The sequence below is a fragment of the Chelonia mydas genome, chromosome 2 (assembly GCF_015237465.2).
Source record: "Chelonia mydas isolate rCheMyd1 chromosome 2, rCheMyd1.pri.v2, whole genome shotgun sequence".
Taxonomy (NCBI): Eukaryota; Metazoa; Chordata; order Testudines; family Cheloniidae; genus Chelonia; species Chelonia mydas.
In genome coordinates this window covers 79,595,990-79,618,705 of record NC_057850.1, presented here as the reverse complement: position 1 = coordinate 79,618,705, position 22,716 = coordinate 79,595,990, and the positions used below count along the sequence as shown (strand labels likewise).

General features: G+C 44.5%; 1 protein-coding gene across 11 annotated transcripts in view; it reads right to left on the bottom strand.

Moving 5' to 3' along the window:
- The window catches only part of TMEM241 (transmembrane protein 241), a 199,768-nt gene that overhangs the window by 146,779 nt on the left and 30,273 nt on the right, over positions 1-22,716 (bottom strand). For all 11 annotated transcript variants that reach the window (XM_043539744.1, XM_043539750.1, XM_043539748.1 and 8 more), the window contains 3 exons: positions 13,562-13,596; positions 11,748-11,817; positions 4,700-4,793 (listed from right to left, as the gene is read on the bottom strand). In XM_043539744.1, the coding sequence (XP_043395679.1) occupies positions 4,700-4,793; positions 11,748-11,817; positions 13,562-13,596 (199 nt within the window). The remainder of the gene's footprint in view (positions 1-4,699; positions 4,794-11,747; positions 11,818-13,561; positions 13,597-22,716) is intronic.

Here is a 22,716-nt window from a genome sequence, read left to right as displayed (position 1 = left end):
TCTCCAAACGCTTTAGGCTGGCTCTGTGCATAGTGCTATGATCACACCAGGCTGGAGTCAGTTATATTTGAGGTGAGAAAAGCAAGATATTGTTCCAGAAGCCCCCACAAAAGTACTAAAGCCATGTCTGGCAGCCAGTATGAGCCATAAGAGGGATTGGGGAGGGGCGTAGAAAGAGACAAGGCCCATGAGGTAACCTGGGGCAAATATATCCAGTGATAATGAATAAGGAGCTAGTACAGCTGTCTGATGACAGGGGTGATAGGATTGTGCGTCTTTTGTGTGTGAAATAGCTAACAGCAGCAGTCTGCATACACTGCAGCCTGTAGAGTTGGGATCTGGGGAGACAGAGAAGGCAATTACAATCTTCAAATGAGATTACAGTAACTCTTCGCAGTCAGAGTACAAGAAGTCAGTAGAAGAGCCAATGCAGTTTGACTTCAATTGGATTATATTCATTTTTTTATCCTTGGGAGGAAGGAGAAAGAAAAGGAAGCATCCAAAATCTATTCCCCATCCTCCTCTTCGCAATAGACTAATTCAGTTGGGACCTTCTGGGTAGAGGCCAAACATACAACAGTTCACCAAAATATTAATCAGATAGCTGTATATAATCTGACATGCTTACATTCCCATAAACTCAGAGCATTGATCAAATATAGCACTGAGAAGCAATGACATTATTCCTCCTAACTCAACAATTTCAACTGCGGCTGTCGCCTAATTCCTAGAGACCCCAACATGTTTAATCTCTCAATACAGATTAACAGCTCTAATCTAAATAAACCTCACTGACAGCACTATTAGAGCTCATTAGAGTTCTCACCAGATGTTTCAGTTTGTGTATACGAGTGACTCTGGTTTTTCATTCCAATATATGACCCATGATACGAACATATTTTGTGAATTAAAACATGCAGTCTCAACATATCTTCAAATTCTTGTTCTTCTGGGGGTAAATCAATCCAAAGCAGAGACAAAAGATTCCATCTTTGTACATCTTAAAGGTAGTTTTTGTTTTTATGGACACTTCTCAATGTTTCTCATGTGTCTATACAGCTATGACTAATACACACAGTATTTGCTTTTACACTGAATGTGCAGAGTGCATTTATCAGTATGAATATCACAGAGTGTACATGCAGACTGATCCTGAGGTACTCAGCAATGCGTCAACACCAGAACTGTCAACAGTTGTTACAGTGTGGTTGTAGCCACGTTGGTCCCAGGATAGTAGAGAGACAAGGCGAGTGAAGTAATGTCTTTTATTAGACTGACTTCTGGGCCAGACCTGCAGAAGAGCTCTGCTCAAAAGCTTGTCTCTTTCACCAACAGAAGTTGATCCAATAAAAGATATGACCTCGCCCACCTTCTCTCTTGAACAGTTGTTCCAGACCAAAGAACCTGAAAAACCTCCTGTGGTGACTAAGTTGCTGCAGACAGTCAAAGTATATTAAAAATCAAGTTATGCCCCCTAGTCCATATTTATTTTCTAGCCCCTAGAAAATAAATAGACAAGGAAACCAGATACGTAGATTGCATAAAGAACGTCTCACTGTATCTGTAAAGCAGGACTCTTTAGGGATCATGGATGGTATACTGGTACATCAATGCTTAAGAAGAAATGTATCACCAGTCACATAGGTACAAAGCATCCGAATGGAAAACAGATCCTTGATTCTCTGAACCTCTTTCGGGGCCTGGGCTGCTATCAGAGGACTACAGCACTCTCCTTTCTTGGCTAATTCTCAAGACAAACACATTCTGGCCTGAACTGCTGCTTCTTTCCAACTGCTGGTGAAAACTCCAGTCAGTCTGAGAGTTTAAGGGGATGACTTGGGGCACAACTCAGTCCAAGAAAAATGCTCGTGTGGGAATATAATGCTGCTGCTGCTGCGATCCAGTGGAGGGGGAGGGGAAAACTTACAACCATGGCCACATCTCCGTCATTTTATGTGTCTAGTTTTAAATAGTTTCTATTATTTCCTATTTACATTAACTTTCTTCCCTTTTCTCTGTCATTTTTAAAAGAATATTAAAAGTGTGGCTAAAATACATTTTACAATGTTAGGTAAGGCTAATCTGAATCTGCCACTATGGTATCTTGTGCTGTGATCCACTCAATCCTCACGTGCTGGCCAAGGTTGGCGACCTCCAAAGGACACCTAGCTGCCACGGGAAGTGGTGCTGGTGATTCGGTAGGTCTCTCTCTTCCAAATGAATCGATAGTTAAACCAATGTCCTGCACAATGTTGGATGGCAATACGATGCCATAGGAGCCATCCTTCAGATGAAACATCAAACCAGAGTCCTGAGCTCTTGTGGTCATGACATATCCCATGACAATTTTATAAGACTTGGTGTATTAACTCCACTGGTCTGGCTAAATTCCAGTTCAAGTAATTATATTCTGACCATCCGCCCCTCGCCCCTCACAGAACTATTGGTATAAAATAGTCTTTTCTTCTTCTTCCTCTCCCAAAACTGTTGGGTAATATTTCTATATTTTGTTAAGCAGCTGCTGAGTTGCACCCTAGAGATGGCTGCACTTCAGCAGTGGTCTGTGTGTATTGCTTACATACCTCAGAAGGGTACTGTGAGGCTTAATACCATGCTGGTAATGTGCTTTGAGACTCTTGGATGAAAGGCACTACAGAAATGCAAAGTACCAGTTGTATCATTATTAATTGGAGCTGGACATACCACATGTACCTGCGTCCTCTTTATAGTCAGGACAAGGCATATAAATGACTATTGAGCAACAGTATAGACATTGCAATAAAGGTTACAAAAAGGTAAGAAAACTCATTTTCTCCTTTAAATAGCTATTTTGTTTTGGATAAAAAAAACTTTAATGCAAACAAACTTAACCTTTATGGGCTGATTTCAAGAAAACAAACATTGACTAAATGAGCATGAAAGTTTAGGGCTATATCTTTAGCTAGTGTAAGCTGGTGAAACTCCTTTGACAACAATAGCATGACCATATTTTGTGAAGGCTACATCTAGAGCTGGCTCTGAACAAAGCCCCCAAATCTAAACATCCCTGAACTTTGGGAAAGCTTTGATCCCGATACAGATTTTGAGGCTCTGACCCATTTCAGCTGAGGAAGGCCCATGTCTGCTTTACAATAACATCTCCCACTACTTCTCATCCTCCTGTCTTTTGATACTTCATAAACACTACACGTAGAATCTGTTCTCCTTATGCACAATATTAACTAACAGGGTTCGCTATTCCCATGTAGCATGCACCTCTGCCAAGTACATAATATTTCAACAGCAAGCTTTAAATCAATTGACTTGCTACCAAAGAACAACAAGAAGGTTAAGGCACTAAAACCTCCACAGCCAGACTCTTCCTAGAGCTCCTAGGAGAAATTCAAGCCAACAAGAAATGCCATGGGATTAGCAGAGTTTTACTGAGACAGACTTCAGAAATACTTAATACAAAAACAGTGACACTCCTTTCCCACAGCCACCAGAACAAAGACTGAGGAGTCATTTATTGCAACTTGTAAACAAATGTATTATACAAATCCATTAAAAAAGCAGTTTCATTCATTTTAGTGGGAAAAACTTGAGGACAAACTGCTCAGGGGAGTTGAGGCTTCAGAGTATCACACATGGTAATGATTAAACTGGGTAATTTACATATAGGAAATGGGAGTCAGACCAGCTCTTCTGACTTTATATACTGTGGATAGTTTAACAGTTAAGCCATTAGCTACTCAATGCAAGTATCACCCATTTCAGGTTTTTGGTTTTTTTTAATTAACTTTATTGCAACAGTCACCCAGGGAAGGGTCATTTTGTAAACTTTTCCTGTACATTTCACGTGGTATAAATAAACTTGCAATTAATCAGACATTGTTCTTCAGCGCAGCAGAGAATGGAGTTTTGTTCACTTTCACGGGGATGTCATAGTATAGCTCCCTCTCTTGGCAAAAAGCATTGCGCTACTCGGACATTATGTGGACACTTCCCCCTTCTCTGGATGGGGGGTAATATGGAGGTTACTGGAACCTTGTTGTGCCCCTGTGGATCCTTACTGCTGTTGCATAAAAAGTAAGACTGGTTCATCTGGGTCTAGAATAGCTCTGAGCAAGAAAACACATCCCCCTCAGAAGGGGACAGATGGCATCAATCAGCACAAAGAAAACAGGATAGGTGGTTTATTTAAAACCCCTTGTTCACCCACCACTCTTTCAGTTCATTGTCAAAATAGCCCTTGATACGGTTGCCATCAGATGACACGGGGCCAAATTCTGCCCCCATAGAAGCCAAAGGGAGTTGTGACATTGGCTTCTATGGGTCCAGGTTTCGGCTTTGTGGTTCTGAAAACCAGTGCTTCCGGAAAGGAAGAGACAACACGGGAAACAATTGCTGGCAGACACCAATGTCGTTCTCAGCAGCAGTATCTCACTTTCCACAAGTGGTATTTCTTGTATCTAATTGCAATGCTTGGAGCCAGTAGGTCAGATTCTCAGTTGGTATGGCCCATTATTTTGGGGGTAGTCACAGGTGACTGATACAGGCTGCCTCAACTCTGCTATGTGTAGGGATGAAATAGACAGATGCACCTTGTGTCTAATTAGAATGGCTGGGGGAAGAACAGGGATATGGAGGTTCAACTAGCTCACAGTTTACCCACGGGAAGTAGAGATCCTCCAAGTTCAGCTGATGGTCTCTCTCTTACCTTTGCAAGGAAACTCCAGGCTGCATATTGCCAAGAGGATGTGATGCTTTTTAGCTTCACTGTGTGCAACATCAGAAAGAATCCCAACAGTCCACTGTAAAGGGTTGAAAAAGCTTCCATTATTAAAGAGAAATTCTCTCAGCTTCTATTAGCCAGAATCTTACAGGTTTCTTGGTATCTCTTTTCCTATTACAAAACTAAACAAACAGGTAGTGTTGATCAAGAACTGGAGTAGGTGATTTGGTAGACAAAGAACTTATTTTATGTCTAAAAGACCCTGTTTTTTTTTTCCAGTCAGGGGCTGCAGTATAAGTAAGAACATTTTATGAGTTCATGCTTGGTCTTTAATGGGTGCCAAAATGCACTAGCATAATCCATGCTCTACAGGTGACTGGAAACATGAAGTCAAATTCTGATGTTCCAATGGCTCTAATTCAAATCATTCAAGATTTCAATGGGAGCCAGACATATACATTTGGCCCATATTCTCACTCAGTCCAACTTCTGTGATTGCTTGAGCTGAAACAACCACTGGAGAATTTCAGTTTCTAATATTGCCATGTTGCTTAACCTTCCTAAAGACATAAAATTCAAATTAAAATGTCAAATGTATCTTCAATTATGGTAGATAAAAATAAATTAATAAATCTGTTGGGGAATAAGACATCCTGATGCTCTTAACTGACAGATGAGGTGAATTCATAGAATCATAGCATTTAAGGTCAGAAGGGACCATTATGATTGTCTAGTCTGACCTCCTGCACAATGCAGGCCACAGAATCTCACCCACCCACTTCTGTAACAAACCCCTGACCTACGTCTGAGCTATTGAAGTCCTCAAATCATGGTTTAAAGACTTCAAGGTGCAGAGAATCCTCCAGCAAGTGACCCGTGCCCCATGCTACAGAGGAAGGCGAAAAAAACCCAGGGCCTCTGCCAATCTGCCCTGGAGGAAAATTCCTTCCCGATCCCAAATATGGCAATCAGCTAAACCCGAAGCATGTGGGCAAGACTCATGAGCCAGACACCCAGGAAACAATTCTCTGTAGTAACTCAGATCCCACCCTATCTAGCGTACCACCACAGGCCATTGGGCATATTTACCGCTAACAGACAAAGATCAATTAATTGCCAAAATTAGGCTATCCCATCATATCATCCCCTCCATAAACTTATCAAGCTTAGTCTAGTCTTGAAGCCAGATATGTCTTTTGCCTCCACTGCTCCCCTTGGAAGGCTATTCCAGAACGTCACTCCTCTGATGGTTCGAAACCTTCGTCTAATTTCAAGTCTAAACTTCCTGATGGCCAGTTTATATCCATTTGTTCTTGTGTCCACACTGGTACTGAGCTTAAACAATTCCTCTCCCTCTCCGGTATTTATCCCTCTGATATATTTATCGAGAGCAATCATATCTCCCCTCAGTCTTCTTTTGGTTAGGCTCAACAAGCCAAACTCTTTGAGTCTCCTTTCATAAGACAGGTTTTCCATTCTTCAGACCATCCTAGTAGCCCTTCTCTGTACCTGTTCCAGTTTGAATTCATCCTTCTTAAACATGGGAGTCCAGAACTGCACGCAGTATTCCAGATGAGGTCTCACCAGTGCCTTGTATGATGGTACTAACATCTCCTTATCTCTACTGGAAATACCTCGCCTGATACATCCCAAGACCGCATTAGCATTTTTCACAGCCATATCACATTGGCGGCTCATAGTCATCCTGTGATCAACCAATACTCAGAGGTCCTTCTCCTCCTCTGTTACTTCCAAGTTATGCATCCCCAGTTTATAACAAAAATTCTTGTAATTAATCCCTAAATGCATGACCTTGCACTTTTCACTATTAAATTTCATCCTATTACTATTACTCTAGTTTACAAGGTCATCCAGATCTTCCTGTATGATATCCTGGTCCTTCTCTGTATTGGAAATACCTCCCAGCTTTGTGTCACCCGCAAACTTTATTAGCGCATTCCTACTTTTTGTGCCAAGGTCAGTAATAAAAAGATTAAATAAGATTGGTCCCAAAACCAATCCCTGAGGAACTCCACTAGTAACCTCCTTCCAGCCTGACAGTTCACCTTTCAGGTTGGCCCTTTAACCAGTTCCTTATCCACCTTTCAATTTTCATATTGATCCCCATCTTTTCCAATTTAGCTAATAATTCCTTATGTGGAACCGTACCAAATGCCTTTCTGAAATCGAGGTAAATTAGATCCACTGTGTTTCCTTTGTCTAAAAAAATCTGTTACCTTCTCAAAGAAGGAGATCAGGTTGGTTTGGCACAATCTACCTTTTGTAGAATTCACAGAGCCATTTAGGGTTAACTAATGACAGGGAAGTGAAGGGATTCAAAGAACTGTTTCAAAAAGATTTATGCAACAAATTGTGGCCTGGCTAGTGCAATGGACCAGGGGCATAAAGGGTTGCAAGACATCATCACTAGCAGCATGGGAGAGTGTGATGGGGTATTAACCCTCACACTAGCCTTAAAGGGGCTAATGAGGCTGAGAAGGGGCCAATTAACCAGATAGGCCACAGCTGAGGGGAATTAGGTGGCCTATGTAATTCCCTGAATAATGATGGAGCCCAGCTACGAAGGGACAGGCAGGGCTCATATAAAGCCAGCAAGCTAGCAGCAGAAAGGGCTGCAGTCAGGGAGCCTGAAACTACCCTCTGGACCTTAGAGAGAAAGGAAGGGAATAAACCTAGGTGAGATGATATAGGGAAAAAGGGAATAAGGTTTAAACAGTGCAGACTTTGGCTTCTGATTAGAGGGTCCCTGAATTGGAACTCAGAGTAGAGGATGGGCCTAGGTTCCCCTACCAACCATGGGGGAAGGGGCACCGTCTGGGTAGTGAACGAGAAGACTGCCAGAGACAGTTTGTATGATACCTCCGGGGCGGACAAGCCACAAAGGGAGAGCACCCTGAATCGCAGAGAGAGAGAGAGAGAGAGAGAGAGAGAGAGAGAGAGAGAGAGAGAGAGCGAGGTATGCAACAAGTGGCAGAATGGGCTGCCAGACCTGGAACAAGCTAATCCCTGAGCAACCAAGAGGAGGTGCCCTCGTGGTGAATGACAGAGAGCAAATGTGCTCATGCACATATGTGGGAGAGTGTACAGCTGCACTGGCATGGGTGTACACTGTACCAGTTATAGACTCAGCACAGTTCGCTCCCTCCCTGGAGCAGCAGGAAGGAAGATTGTGACTCCCCAAGTCATGATCCCCCCGCTGGGCTGCTCCAGGGACAGCATAACAAAGTGCTGCCCCTTGTGGAAAAACCAGGATTTACCCCTACATGTGTATTTCCGTATCTTGATACACCAAACAATGGAGAGAGTACTGTAACCGCACAGAGGAAGGAGTTAATGCAACCTTATTCTATTGAAGCATAACCACAAAACCCTGAGGCTACAGCTGGAGCTAGTGATGTCAAGACTTATGGCCTGCAATTAGCAGATATTGCTATGGTGTTAATACAGATAGGTAGGGGAAAGGACAGTGCTAAATACCTATGGTGATACTCTATGTCAATGGTTCTCAAAGTGTGGGGTGTGCCCCCTTAGGGGGGTACAGAGGAACATTCAGGGGGGTGCCTGGTAGGACTGGGGCCAGGCCCCACGGGGGGCAGGGAAGAAGCACCATGCTTCCAGCCCCATTCCATCCCCAGACCAGCTCTGCCTCCAACCCCATTCAGGCCCCAGTCCTAATCCGCCTCTAGGAACAGCTCCACCCTCACTCCCTCTCTGCCCCCATACCAGCTCTGACCCCAGCTGCAGCTCCACTCTGCCCCCCCCCACCCCCAGAGTCAACATATAGGGAGCATGCAGGGTCACACTCCCCCACAGATTTCTTGGGGGTGCCCCTGGCGGGGACACCCAGCAGCAAGGAGACAGCACTCTCCCTGTGTCCCTACAGCCTGGGGAGGTGTTTGCTTTGCAGACCATCCACTGAAGTGAGTCTGGGGGTAGGGAGGCAGAGCAAACAGTGGGCCCCTAGCAGCAGGGAAGGCGAAGCAGCCTAAGGGGTGCGGGGGTTGCTCAGCCAGCAGATAGCTGCCCGGCTGCTTCCTCCCTCCCTGAGCTGCCCAGGCACACAGAGTGCCATTGCCAGGGAACATGTGGCCTCTTCACTGCTGGACATCCACCCCAGAGGTACCAATCTGGGGGAAGGGCATGTGACCCCACACTGCTGCCCCCTGCTCTGGCCCCAGCCCAGCTCCTCCCCCATCCCCAGTTCCGCCCCCAACTCCATCTTCAGCTCAAGCTCTGCTGCTGAGGAAGGCTTGGCTGTGGAGTATTGCGGGGAGGGCACAGACAGATCCCATTAATGGGGGCGGGGGGCATGACTGGAAAAGGTTAAGCACTACTACTCTATGCTGAAAGATTGTAACCATCTCTCAGGAACACTCCTCTGCACCAAACAAAGGGAGGCGTAGCTTTGTGCAAGGAGAAGCCCAGGAACATTTCTTCTTAAGACACCTCTTAAAAAGAAATCTTGAGGTAGATAAAATGCCCACTAAGATAAACGGCAGGTATATTGCGGATGTTCTGCTTTTAGGGCAGTTTACACCTCAGAACTATTGTTCCAGGCACTCTGCACACTCAAGCTGACATTGCTGCATTGTTCATACTTTGCATTTGTGAAGGTTTTCTTCAGAACCATAACAGCTAGACACTGAGGCTACGTCTACACTAGAAACTTCAAAGCGCTGCTGCGGGAGTGCTCCCACGGCAGTGCTTTGAAGTGTGAGTGTGGTCACACACGAGCACTGGGAGAGAGCTCTCCACCTCCACGAGGGGAATCGCTCCGAGCGCTGGGAGCGCGGATACCAGCACTCGGAGCCTGTCCACACTAGTGCTTTATACTTAGGTTATGTCTACACTGCGCACCTTACAACAGTGCAGCTGTGCCGCTCCAGCCGCACCATTGTAAAGTACAGTGTAGCTGCTCTTTGTCGCCAGGAGAGAGCTGTCCCAGCGACAAAATAAGGGCATGTCTACACTTGCCATTTAAAGTGGAAAAAGTCCCTTTTTTGCACAGAAACCATGGGAGCGTCTACACTTGCCAATGACTTTTTGCAGTGAAACTCAGAAATTTCACCTCAAAAAGAAAAGCACCTCCACGAGAGGCATACAGCTCTTACCAGTGATGCTTTTGCAGTGATGTGCAAGTGAAAACAGGTTCTTCCTGTTTACACAGCTTTTAGCCTCCAGGGATATCCCACAGTGCCTAGGTGACCACTCTAGCCTGCATTTCTGCTGCCAGGTAAACAGACACCCATCCCTCCCCAGGAACTTTGAAACTCCCCTTCCTGTTTTCTTGCCAAGTGCTCACTTATCTGGACAGGTAACAATGTCTGCTCCATGGAGCAAACTATCCCCTGCTTGGAGCAATGCTGAGCTACTGGAGCTGGTCAGTGTTTGGGGAGACGAGGCTGTGCAGGGACGCAGGATGCGCCACAATCGCCCCTCCCCCCCCCCCAACCTTCCCACAAGGCCCATCATCAAAATGGAGAGAGCTGCACTATGGGATAGCTGCCCTAGAGCACTGCTCTCATTGGCAATGGAAGTGCTCCTAATGTAAACACTCTGATGCCTGAGGAAGGAAGGAAGTACACAACCAGTGCTTTACTTTCACCGGTTCCCTATCACCAGTGAAACTTACAGCACAAAAACTCTGCAAGTGTAAACATACCCTCAAACCACCCCCAACAAGGGGCGGTAGCTTCATCACTGGGAGAGCATCTCCCGCTGACAAAGCACTAGCCAAACCAGCACTTTTCGTTGTTAAAAATATTGTTGTGGGGGGTGGGGGGGGAGAGGGGCTTCACACCCCTGAGCAACAAAAGTTTTAATGACAAAAGTACAGTGTAGACATAGCCTTACTTTTCAAAAAAATGAAAGTGAGAACCCAGAGAGCAATTGAGAGGTCTGCCCATATTCCCCAACTATTCCTCTGGTCTAGTTGCATTCTCTAGAGTCTTTGAAACTGGGTCTTGTCTACTGGATGAGAAACCACATAACTATTGTGGAATAACTCCATGTGAACACTATATTCTGGGATAAAAGTGACTTGATTACAAAATAATTTCTTCTCTCACAATAAAGTCACTTTTAGTTCAGAACCAAGCATCCACACAGGGGAGCTAGTTCGGAAGAGATCATTCTCTCTACCCCCACCCCACACCATGAAAATCAATTGTAGCATCAGGAGCGTGATCATTTTTCACATTATGTCAACCCTTTTAATAGGTAAATAAGATCAAATAAAGAAAATAAGAAAAGTCCCAAGAAACATCACAACTATTTTTTAACCACTTAGCATGAAAGTTGAAATTCAACCTAAAAATATTAATGGATCTAGTGGACAAAGAGCAGAAGATTAAGAGAAGACTGCAAGTTTCAGCAGAGTAAGGAGGTCTAGAATAAATAATGTAATTCTCACAGGATAACATTACTAGGCTGTGAACTGTTGCTACTCAAAATTGTTACAGCCTTCACCTTTTACACGACTAACCCATTCTGCCAAGTAACAAGGTGTACAGGCAAATAAATCCATGCATACTAATATAGTGCTGAAGACTAATGCCTTGTAATCACCATAAACAGCAAGTTTTACAAGGCCTAATCCAATCTGGGATGCGTTTGAGAGATGCTAAGATAACACGTAGTCCTGCCATGAGTGCAGGGGACTGGACTAGAAGACCTCTCAAGGTCCCTTCCAGTCCTACAACGCTATGGTGTCTATCAAAGCTTTGCTATGGTATGTAAAACTATTTTAATGGTGGCTAGGAACACTCATGGCCATACTGCACATACCTATGCCCCCTCCCCCTCTGATGAAACAACCCCTGGCAAATTTGAATCTCAGGACCTCGATGGCATTTCAGAGGAAGTCAATGCTCTGCAGCTTTACTGCCTTGTGCCAAGAGAGACTATTGTATCTAACTCAGGTTTTACAAGTGTTTAACTGAGAGTCAGCGTTGGAAGTTGACAGAACCAATTATTCTAAAAGCATTCACACACCCCAGTATGGAGAGGTTACCTGGCACAGCAGCTGCTGTGAAATCTGTAGAAGTACAGAAATGGAAAGTCCAACGCACTGAAGAGATCACCTGAGGAACAAAGGAATATGCTCAGTGGAAAACTGGCAAAAATACCCATAGTTACAAACAAGTAGGGAACAGCAATTAAATAGTCATTACAGTATTAGTTTAACATTCCTTTACAGCTGCCTGACTCTTTAAATTACTAAGATTTCCACATTTATAGTGTTATTAATGATTCATTCCTGACTTTCTCAGTTCTAGATGGTTCCTGCCTTTTGTTCAAAAAGGGGGAAGGGATTGTAGAAAATGTAAAAGTATTCTTGGCTAATACGTTTCTAATGGCACATAAATGATTGTGTTGACACTGCAGTTTCCAATGACCAGGCATGCACCACATTCGCTAGTTCTACTGGAGGGCCCCCAGGGGTGAATTTGTTTCCACTGAAGTCAGTTAATTCTTTTAGTTCCACGCTGTGCAACAGGAAACATTTACATGTATTGGCTGCTTCCCTCTCTGGAATTTGAACTCTGTCACAAACAGCAAGTCAGGAGGTTTAAAAACGTTCTTCCAAATATGAGCAGAGTAGCGCTGGTGAATATTTGCATTTCCAGGAAGTCTGACCCATAGAGCTCTCAGGAGTGCCTAGTGTCTGGAGTTCTCTTACCTCCAAGCTCTACAAATTCTCTAAGTGTTTCCCTTCAGTTTTTAAAATGTGTGCCTATTTCACTGGGAATTTCTCTTTCATAATTCCTGATGGGAGGACACAGCAGGCACAGTGGCTTTATAAAGCACCAAAAGCTCCCACTAACTGAAGAGCGGTACCTGTTCATTTCTTAAATGCTTTTTCCTTTGTCTTTCTGACTGGTTGAATCTTCTGTATAAAGAAATATGGACAGGTTCCACCATCACTGCTTTGACTAGTAAAACACGAATTTGCCAGAAACTGGAAATGGGTGACAGGGGATGGATCAGTTGATGATGACTTGTTCTGTTCATTCCCTCTGGGGCACCTGGCATTGGTCACTGTCAGAAGACAGACTGGGCTAGGTGGACCTTTGGTCTGACCCAGTATGGCCATTCTTATGTTCCCTGTTCTAATATACCTCACCTCCCTGAATGATTACTTATTGTTGGCCCTTTGGCCACAGTGAAGGACTAAATCCCACCATGGGCTGTGATGGAGGGGAGAAGTGAATAGTGAAAAAAAGAGATCCCCTTACTCTATGTGCAAGCAGCAGAGTGAGACCTCTATTTAGCATTGAGAAGAGCATGAGGAAGGAAACCCAGCATCCAGGCTGGCTGGTAGGCCTTGGTCTCAAGGGAGCAGTCTACCAGCTAATCCTTGGGACTAGTCCCCAGTCAGCTAAAATGCAGGCTATAGTCTGCAGTATCTGTTAGTCAGGGTCCCATGCTGCTCTTTTGAAAAGGACAGGTAAGGTCCTTATGACAGTCCATTAGATGCAATTAAATATCAGTGCATAGATATCACAGTGACAGGCTCCTTTCCCCTCGCCTCTCTGAACATTGTATCATGGCCTAGATGGTCCTGATCCTACTCCCAGTTAATTCAGTAGCAAGCCTCCTAGTGGTGCAGGATTCAGCCCTGTGGGAGGGCCTGACACAAGTTTACTATGGTTCTTTTGTCATGGCCTTTGTACAAGCAATTCCATGTGGTTTTCTTGTTGACTCTTCAAGATTTTGCACCAGGACGTAGAGTCTGTTCTTAAACTGCATACATTAAAAAAAAAAAAAAAAATCAAACCAGAACCCTAAAAAAATAAATGTTACCACATTCTCTATTCACTTTACCTGCTGGATGGGACACAGAGGCCAAAAGCACCACACTAAAAAAAGAAAAGACATATACTTTACTACAAATTGAATACAAAAGTTATGAACAAAGGAGGGTACAAACAAACTGCCCACAAATGGACAGTGCACCTAACTGTTCATTAATGAGTGAAGTTCTCCCCCTATGCAATGGGACAGCACAGGCCTCTGTATCACTCATGTCATCAAAATGGAGCTTAGGTGGGACTACAGTGCATAAGCCTTGAGCTGGCTCTCTGTACAAGAGTGAATTTTGACCTTGTGTGTGCAGACATGATTTGTGGACATGATTGTGGTAACTGCATGCGCAAATTAAGCATCCAGTTCCACATGTGTGTTTGTGAAAGCACTGTGTTCCCATATTTGTGAGTGTCACACTTAGATGAAATGTCACGTAGATGAAAGGAACAAGTATTCATGTTACAGTTAGAACATCTATAAAGAAAGAGCATACTAGTGAAACTCCTGGCCTCAGCAGAACGAGCAGCATTTAGTTTTCTTTTCTAAAGCTATTTACTGCTGAGTTCCAAACACACTCACAACACTGGAAGGGGAATTTTAAAGAATATTTATCAATGCACGTTTTCATGCATATATAAATTATAAAATCAATCAGGGCCGGTTCTAGGTTTTGTAGCCTTTCAACTAAGATTTGTGAGGCCCCAGCCAGACTTCTAAGACTGGCATAACCAGAGCCAACACCACAAAACTAAAGGGTGAAGGGACTCCCAATCAATACTAATGTCTCTCCTGAAAAGCACCCTGTTGTTCAGTTAATATCCCGTCTCCAAGGATAAAAGACTACAGAATTATTGGTCCTTCACCATGTGCAAAGATTCTGTGGCTGTATGGCTTCAAAGAAGCTATGCTTCCAAAGCCAAGTTCTAGCTGCTTCCAAACTGGAACAATACAGCTGTCCATGATGGTCACTGGAGGAAAAGCAACAAAGATGGAGGGCAGCAGTTCAGCCAGAGGTCAGGCCATGCCTTTTCCTGACTGACCATTAGTAGGCGCTGCATTTATGAAAGTGAAAAGACATGCTGAAGGCATCACAATTTCCACCAATTAATTGCCACGGTCTCCTGCAGTTCCAGGGCAGATCTAGGATAGTTGCAAGGTACCAACCCAACCACTAAAGCCATGGAGACCTGCACAATGAGAAGGAGTTGTGGCTGCCAAAGACAGGGCCTGCAGCAGGGTCTTACTAGAGTTCAATGAAGCATGGAGCTTTTCTGCCCGGTGCAGGGCATACGTTGATACTAAGGTCCCAAAGGGTGTGGAGGTGAGGGTCCTGGCTCTGAAACCAGTAGTGCAGCACACAAGGCAAAGGGGGAAATTACATGTAAAGGATATGGTCAAGTGGCTTAGGCTTAACATTTTCTTCAAAGTACTTAAAATATATATAACCTGGCGGAAAAGGTCCAAAGTCTAAATATCTGTATTTTTAACAAACCACTGTTTTGCCACAAAGACATTAAAAAGTCAACGTTTCTAGATTGCTGGACACACAGTATGTAATTCTCTGCTGCTGCCTCCAAACTAGATACCCAGAAATAAACCCCAATTCCACAAATTTACTGACATTATCAATTCTGCTGGTAAACATAGCAAAGGAAGTGACGGCCTGTTGCTTGTTACTCAATATGAAACACAACAAGGGAATGGAAGTACAAATGAAGCTGCATCAACAGTGGCAAGAGCTATGGCTGTGCTACAGTCCCCGTTTTTACTTTGTACATATTTTACTGACAAGATTGTGGAGAGTAGGAAATGTGTATATGTTTGCCTCGGTAAGAAACTTCATCTGCAAGCAAGGGGAACTGATAACCCTTCGACATCCCAGGCTCAGATCCAAAGAAAACAAAAATCTTACTGGGGAAAGTGGCAGCCTAAGCCAGTGGGTTAAAACTGCAGTAAGCTGCACTGCATTTATATTCTCAACCGGGCATTGGTAGGCATCTTGTGGCACTGCCTGAAGGAAGCTGGGGCTTCCCAAAAAGACAATTTAGGACAGGGAGAAGAAGGAGTAGAGGCACTAGATCGCCACAATTTTTCCAAACCCACAACATTTTATTTTGGGCTGCACCTTGTATGCTTTTCTGTCTGATTATGGAGCGGTTTTGTCAGCAAGAAAAGCAATTTATGCCTGCAAAGCTGCCTTTCATCATTGCAAAAAAATCCAGTGCAGCTTTTTGTGCTCATAAATGAGAAAGCCTAGCAACTCTTCCTAAAGCCACTTATAACGTGGGTGTGCACTCTACAGGCTTTACACATTTTTCTGTCAACACACTTGAATCAAAACCTGAAAACACCCCTCCCCTTCTATGTCCTAGGTTTCTCTTGGTCAGAGACTGTCTGTTGTCTGGCACTTCAGTTTCACGGACAAACATCCAATAGATTAAGAACAACAAATTCAGCCTTTGCTCAGCCTATGGAATTGCCATCATTTCAGGTTTTTAAGCACAAATTAGACAAACATTTGTCAGGTCGGGGTGTATTTAACCCTTCCTCATCATGGAGGGTGGTGGACTAGATGACCTCTTGAGGTCCCTTCCAGCCCCACGTTTCTAGGATTCTGTGTAAGGAATGGCACACAGCCACCACTCCACAGGCGAAAGCTTGACAAGGAATTGTGACTCATTGTTTCTAGGAGAAGCAATTAGTGCCACCACTTTGCCAGGTGCACATTACTTTGCCCTCACACTGCACACCCTGCCAGCTCTGCTAATCACAACATGGGATGGGGAGGAGGATGGAACCAAAACTGCACCCAGTCCTTGCCCATCTGCTGTGGGGGAGAGTACCCAGCATGCATTCCCACCTCTTTACCCACCCCAACCAACACTCCAGCCAAGAGGCAGGGAGCACTAGCATCAGCATGTGTGTGAGCAGGACTACCGCTGGCACTGTTAGGATAAGCCACAACCTGCCATGCATTTTTCTTTCATCCTATGCAAGTTCAGCAGATAGCCCTCCAGAGATAGTGCTTCACTATCTCACTACATGTCCTAGCACCTCATTGCTATCTCAGATTTGAAAAACTAGGGAGCTGCAAGAGTCTTTTCAAATCTGCAGTCTAAAATTATTTGCAACTTGCCTTCTGAACAACAGCAACAGAGGCAGACTGTGGCATTTTTCAGATTAATTCTGTGACGCACTCTATATGATTTTATGAAAGTATGCTGATGAGTGTGAATATAATGTAACTAAAATATGCTTCATGCAAAAGGTCTCTTGTAAGGTATCATTACAAAGCTTATAATCTACTGAGTGTGGTCATCCTATTTGTATAAATGTATCACTCGTGTATCTGAAACTAGAAATATAAAATATAACTCTGAGGGCCTGTTGTAATTATGCGAAGTGTGGACCATTAATGGTGGTTTGGAATCTTGATGGCTCCCATCAACCAGGACAATTAACTGTGGATGGCTCTGTTTGCAAGCAGGTCTTCTTGTGAGTCAGGCTGGGAGGAATGAAGGCTTGGGTCTTACAGTGACATGTGATCATGTCACCTGAACTGGAATCCATCTTTAACCTGGTGTTTTTCCATTGAGAAGAAGTGGTGGGAACTCAGAGGGACAGAGGATTCCTGCCTTATGCAAAAGATATATAAGTGGGTGGAACAGAACAAAGGGGGCAGCCATCATGAGAAATCCCCTAGCTACCACCTGAGCTGGAACAAGGGCTGTACCAGGGAAAAGGACTGTGCCCAGACTAAGAAGGTGTCCAGTCTGTGAAAGAAACTTATTAAAGCATCTCTAAGGGTGAGATTTTCTGTATTCAGTTTTATTACTGTACTAGACTTAAGACTTGTGTGTTTTATTTTATTTTGCTTGGTAATTCACTTTGTTCTATCTATTACTACTTGGGACCACTTAAATCCTACTTTCTGTATTTAATAAAATCACTTTTTATTTATTAATTAACTCAGAGTATGTATTAATATTTGGGGGGGGCAAACAGCTGTGCATATCTCTCTATCAGTGTTATAGAGGGTGAACAATTTATGGGTTTATCCTGTATAAGCTTTATACAGGGTAAAACGGATTTATTTAGGGTTTGGACCCCATTGGGAGTTGAGCACCTGAGTGTTAAAGACAGGAACACTTCTGTAAGCTGCTTTCAGTCAAGTATACAGCTGTTAGGGGACGTGGTTCAGACCTAGGTCTGGGTTTGCAGCGGGCTAGCTCAAACCAGGCAGGGCACTGAAGTCTAAGCTGACAGGGCAGGAAAGCAGGAGCAGAAGTAGTCTTGGCACATCAGATGGCAACCCCCAGAGGGTTTCTGTGATCCAACCCGTCACAAATTCCCTGTGATTTATCTTCCATGTGCTGATTAAAATAACAAGCCCACTTTAAGTCATGACAAAATAGGGCAGATAAGGACTGGGGATTATACAGCTTTTGGAATTAGCTCTAAGTCAGTTTTGCTAGTAAACAGAAGACTCAGCATTCCATACAAAATGTATATAATATTTCCACCATTTTATCAAAGTAGGTTCTTAAATATTTAAACTGTATCTGTCACAGTCAACACACCACTCATTTTTTATGGGGGGCATGGTGGAGGGACAATGACCAAAGCCCAAACACATAATAAAATGGGAAGGGAAGAACAAAGGAAAAGGAAAAGGGGTAAATATACAACTGTTTGCTAATTGAACCCTGCTATCTCTCTCAGACCTCTCAAAGTACTGCTAAATTTGAAAGCAACAAGATGAGTTAAAGCCCATGGAGAGGTAGTTGTGTCCTGCTGCTCTACTCTAGAGCAGCAAAATGCCCCCCTGAAGGGGACAGGACAATAAGACTGAAGATGATGATAACTGGTTATGAGGGAGGCCCTCAAAATGGTCAGCTGGAGTACCCAGTCTTTGATATTGGAACCAAACTTCCCAGCTTTTAAAGATGAACAGTTTCTATCTGGGCTATGTGGCTGACAGATTATTTGTAGACTGGTAGAAGTGAACTTTAATAGGCTTTTCTATAATAGTTTTAAGAAACATCATATAAATGGTGGTCAACTTTCTGAGAAAGATATTTTAAGTGATGAGGTGTGAGAAATGCCATATTTTCAAAATCCGGCAACTCCTTTTTCAGACCTATCTCGTTCTGGAAAGTCCTCCTCCATGTTTCTAATGCCCACACTAAAGACAGTCTCCCAAAAAATTCATTCCAGATTTTATACAAGAATCAGTGCATGCAGGGACAGGAGGCATTAAGATATTTAGTTTGTTTCAGTTACACTCTTGGCAATACTAGATGGAGCAAATATTTGATCTTTTAAAAAAAGAACTTTATACTAATATATTAAAGCCATCCAATAGCTTGGTGGGAAATTTTTAATCTGCTCCATCCAGCCATCATCTACAGTAAAAGTGCAACTTTGTTTTCATAACCAGGCAGTAACACTTTCATCTGACCCTGTTACAGCAATCACTGTCAAGTTGTGTTCACACGGTGGCTTTTTCCTGCACAGCCATCTGTAAACCGTCTGATCAGGGTTAGATAACATGAAGATACAGGCACCAGCAGCATCAGTACGCAGCGGAGGCTGCCCCTTTCCCCACCATCAGTACAGACGCTCCCTGGGTTACACAAGACCCGACTTACGCAAATCCGCACTTACGGAAAAAGTTCTGTAAACTAGAAATAGGAGGGGGTTTTTTGTTGGGGTTTTGTGTGTGTGTGTGTAAGTAATGGTTGGGTAGACATTTCTGACTTACGCAAAATTAGAGTTACGCAGGCGTTCCAGAACGGAAGATTGTGTAAGTCGGGAAGCGTCTGTACACAGCGGAGCTACTAATCTAATAGTGTGAAATTTCCTGAAGAGTGCTACAGTAGACAAGGCCAGTGAGAAGCACCACACATTCACAGAACCTGGCATCTCAGAAGACTGAGACCTTGTCTAGACTAGGATACAAGGTGTGTTGTTAGCTAACACATGCTAACTAACACATTCTAGAAGTCTGGGGTAGACAAGGCAGTGTGTACTTTAACATTCAAAGTTGGTCAAGCTTAATCCTAGGCTTCCTCACTGGCTTTAACTTGATCACCTTAACAAGGGTGACCATATTTCCCTATGCTGAACATGGAACACCCTGTAAAATTACTTGTATTCAAGCAAGTTCAACGGCAATCAGTCAGAACTATGCAGTACAAACATTCACATTAACATCAAGCTGACTGAGCCCCTGGTAAAAAGAAATACTGCGTAGTTGGATTCTTTTATTTATCTTCTTATCTTTAAGGCTGTAGGGTTCACACAGGGAGGGGGTGACACACACTCCCATACACCTCCCCATTGTGTGAGAGGATAACCGACCAACCCCACCTTCCCTCTCTGCTGTCCATGCCTGGCTGGAACCCCAGGACAGACCCATCTCTCCTGTTACCCAGCGCCACGTCTTCCTGAGGCAACACCGGAGTGGGGACATGCAGGGTCACATGCCCCCCCTTCCCAGATTTCTTCCAGGGTTCACACCGGAAGGTGGCCAGCAGCAGAATTTCAGCACTGTGCAGGAGGGAAGGGATGGGAGTTGCTTCCAGCTGCTGGTGAGGGGGGGGGGGAGACCTAGCCCATATCTTTGCAGAGCTCATCTCTTTTAACCGCCCCCCCCCGCCCCTCCCCAGTGGCTGGAAGTAGCTTGTCCCTTCCGGCCTGCACAGTGTCGAAAGGCAGCTAACAGCTCCAGGCTGCTGCTGGCCACCGACATAACCCAGCTGCTTCCTGTGCCCCAGCTACAGCGCAGACATGAAGGGGTTAAGCCTCAGGGTGCATTGTGCACCAGGGCCCAGGGAGCCTGACTGCAGGGGCTTTAGCGAACCCCACCAGAGAGGTGGCTCAGCGGGCGAGGGTGCCTAGAGGGTCAGAGCAGCCCTGCACTCCCTGGGGGCAAGACTCAGGGCAGGAGGGAGACAGGTGAAGAGGGTGCTAAGGCCCTGCCCGGGGGGCTGCTGTGGAGCCTGCAGGTTTGGGTGCGAACAGGCTGGAAATTGCTTCCTGCTCACACACATGCTGATGCTAGTGCTCCCTGCCTCTTGGCTGGAGAGTGGGTTAGGGGTGAGTAAAGGGTCTTGGACTTTCCCGGGGTACTGGCCCAGCCAGAGGCAGTGGGGGAAGGAAGGAGCCTGCTGGCCGGGCTGTTGGTGAGCTGAGCGCTCTGACCAGGGGCTGGTTCTCCGCACAGTACTGGGAGTGGGACATGCCCCACTGGAGGGGGATATGGAGGAGCAGTGGGGCTGGGGAAGTGGGGCAAAGTGACAAAACAGGGAGAAGACAGTGAGAGGGGGAGCGCATAAACGCCAATGGGCAGCAGAGGTGACATGTTACCAGCTGCCGCCTGGCACCTGCCCACACTCACCAGCCACTGCAGCTCGCAGCCAGTGCCAGCCGGAAATGGGACAGTGGGCGGTGCCCTGCTGGCTGAGAGCTGACAAGCAGTGTGGCTGCGCTGACGGACCAGCAGGAGGAGTGGCTGGCCCCATGCGCTTTAGCTTGGCCCCACCACTAGCCCTGTACTTCCACCCCCATATCGGCTACTGGACACCCACCCCCCACTCACCACTGGTGGGCGGGTGGCTGGTGAGCAGGGATCCTGCCAGCAGCAGGACCCACCAGCACTGATGGGGGTGGGTGGGGAGGGAGGACAAAAACGGGCAAATTGTCCGGACACCTTAAATATGGGACTGTCCCTCAAAAAATGGAAAGTCTGGTCACCCTAAGATTCTTAACATCTGTTAATGGCAGCTATGCCCTAGGTTGACCATAACTGGCTAACAGTTTTAAACAGGTTTCAGAGTAGCAGCCATGTTAGTCTGTATCCGCAAAAAGAACAGGAATACTGAACTGGGCTGTAGCCCACGAAAGCTTATGCTCTAATAAATTTGTTAGTCTCTAAGGTGCCACAAGTCCTCCTGTTCTTTTTACGGTTTTAAACAGCACTTAATTAAAATGTTCTAGTTAACACATTTAAAAAACAAAAAAACACTTTTCCCTGGTTTCAACAAGGCCTAATTGCCATGGAACTGAATGTCCCTTTAAAAAACCAAACAGAAATCCAGAGAGCCAAATCAAAGAACTGTAAGTTTCCAACCACCTGCCTCCCTTCTAATCAAAGAAATCAAACCAGCTGTTTTCTAGCATTTGCTTTGTATCAGCAACTTCCAAGCACAGATGACCTGTAAAGCCCTGGATAATGAAAATCTTTGTATGATGATGCTTGTTAACATTTGCTGCTTTTGAGAAGCTGAAAAAACACCTTGTCTTGATTCACACATTTTCACCACCTCTAAAGAAAAGCTTTAAAACTGGGATGCCGGCCACAACTGAAACATCTGATCTTACAGCTCCTTAGCTACAAGCGCTTTCTTTTCCAACATACAAACAGTGACTGCCCACAAGCACTGGGTTAAATAAAACAGTTTTATGCTATAAATCCCCCAAATCTTCCTCTTTCTTATATTTGATTTGGCTGAAAGTTCTCTGGGGGGCGGGAGGAAGCTCTACCTAAATTATATGGCCATGGAAAAAAAGACCATGTTAAGGCTTTAAAACAAGCCTGTGAAATGATGATAATTCTCAGGTAAAATGGAACTCCACATGTCTACTGGGCACAGCTTCAATGGAATTTCACCCATTTACACAGCAGAGAATCTGGCCCTAAATTTGCAACCCAGGCTGTAAAATTTCAGATTTGGATCCAAGACCTGAATCTAAGATTTGGGCCCATCTGTAGTTTTCAACTAAATGACAATGGAGATTCATAGTTCATGCATGTGCTAATTACAAGGAATAGGATTTTATTGCTTGCTTTACTTTTCCACCTCATCATTACACAATAGACCCATTTAGGATGTTCTAAGCAGAACCACTCAGTCAAGAATTAATAGATTATTTTTGTGCATAAACAACATATTTGCAGTTATGTGAATGAACCAGTGTTCAAAATTACAACAGATGTCTGTCTCCATCAAAAATTTGCTTTTTACTTGAGAAATCTAGGAGAACAGATTGATTGCCTTAGGACATAAAACTGCATCATGCAAATGGATACTCATACAGTATCAGTGCATGCTGCATTGCTAGATTTTCTTTGGCACATACAAAACCTGCATTAATAGCCTACTCCAGCT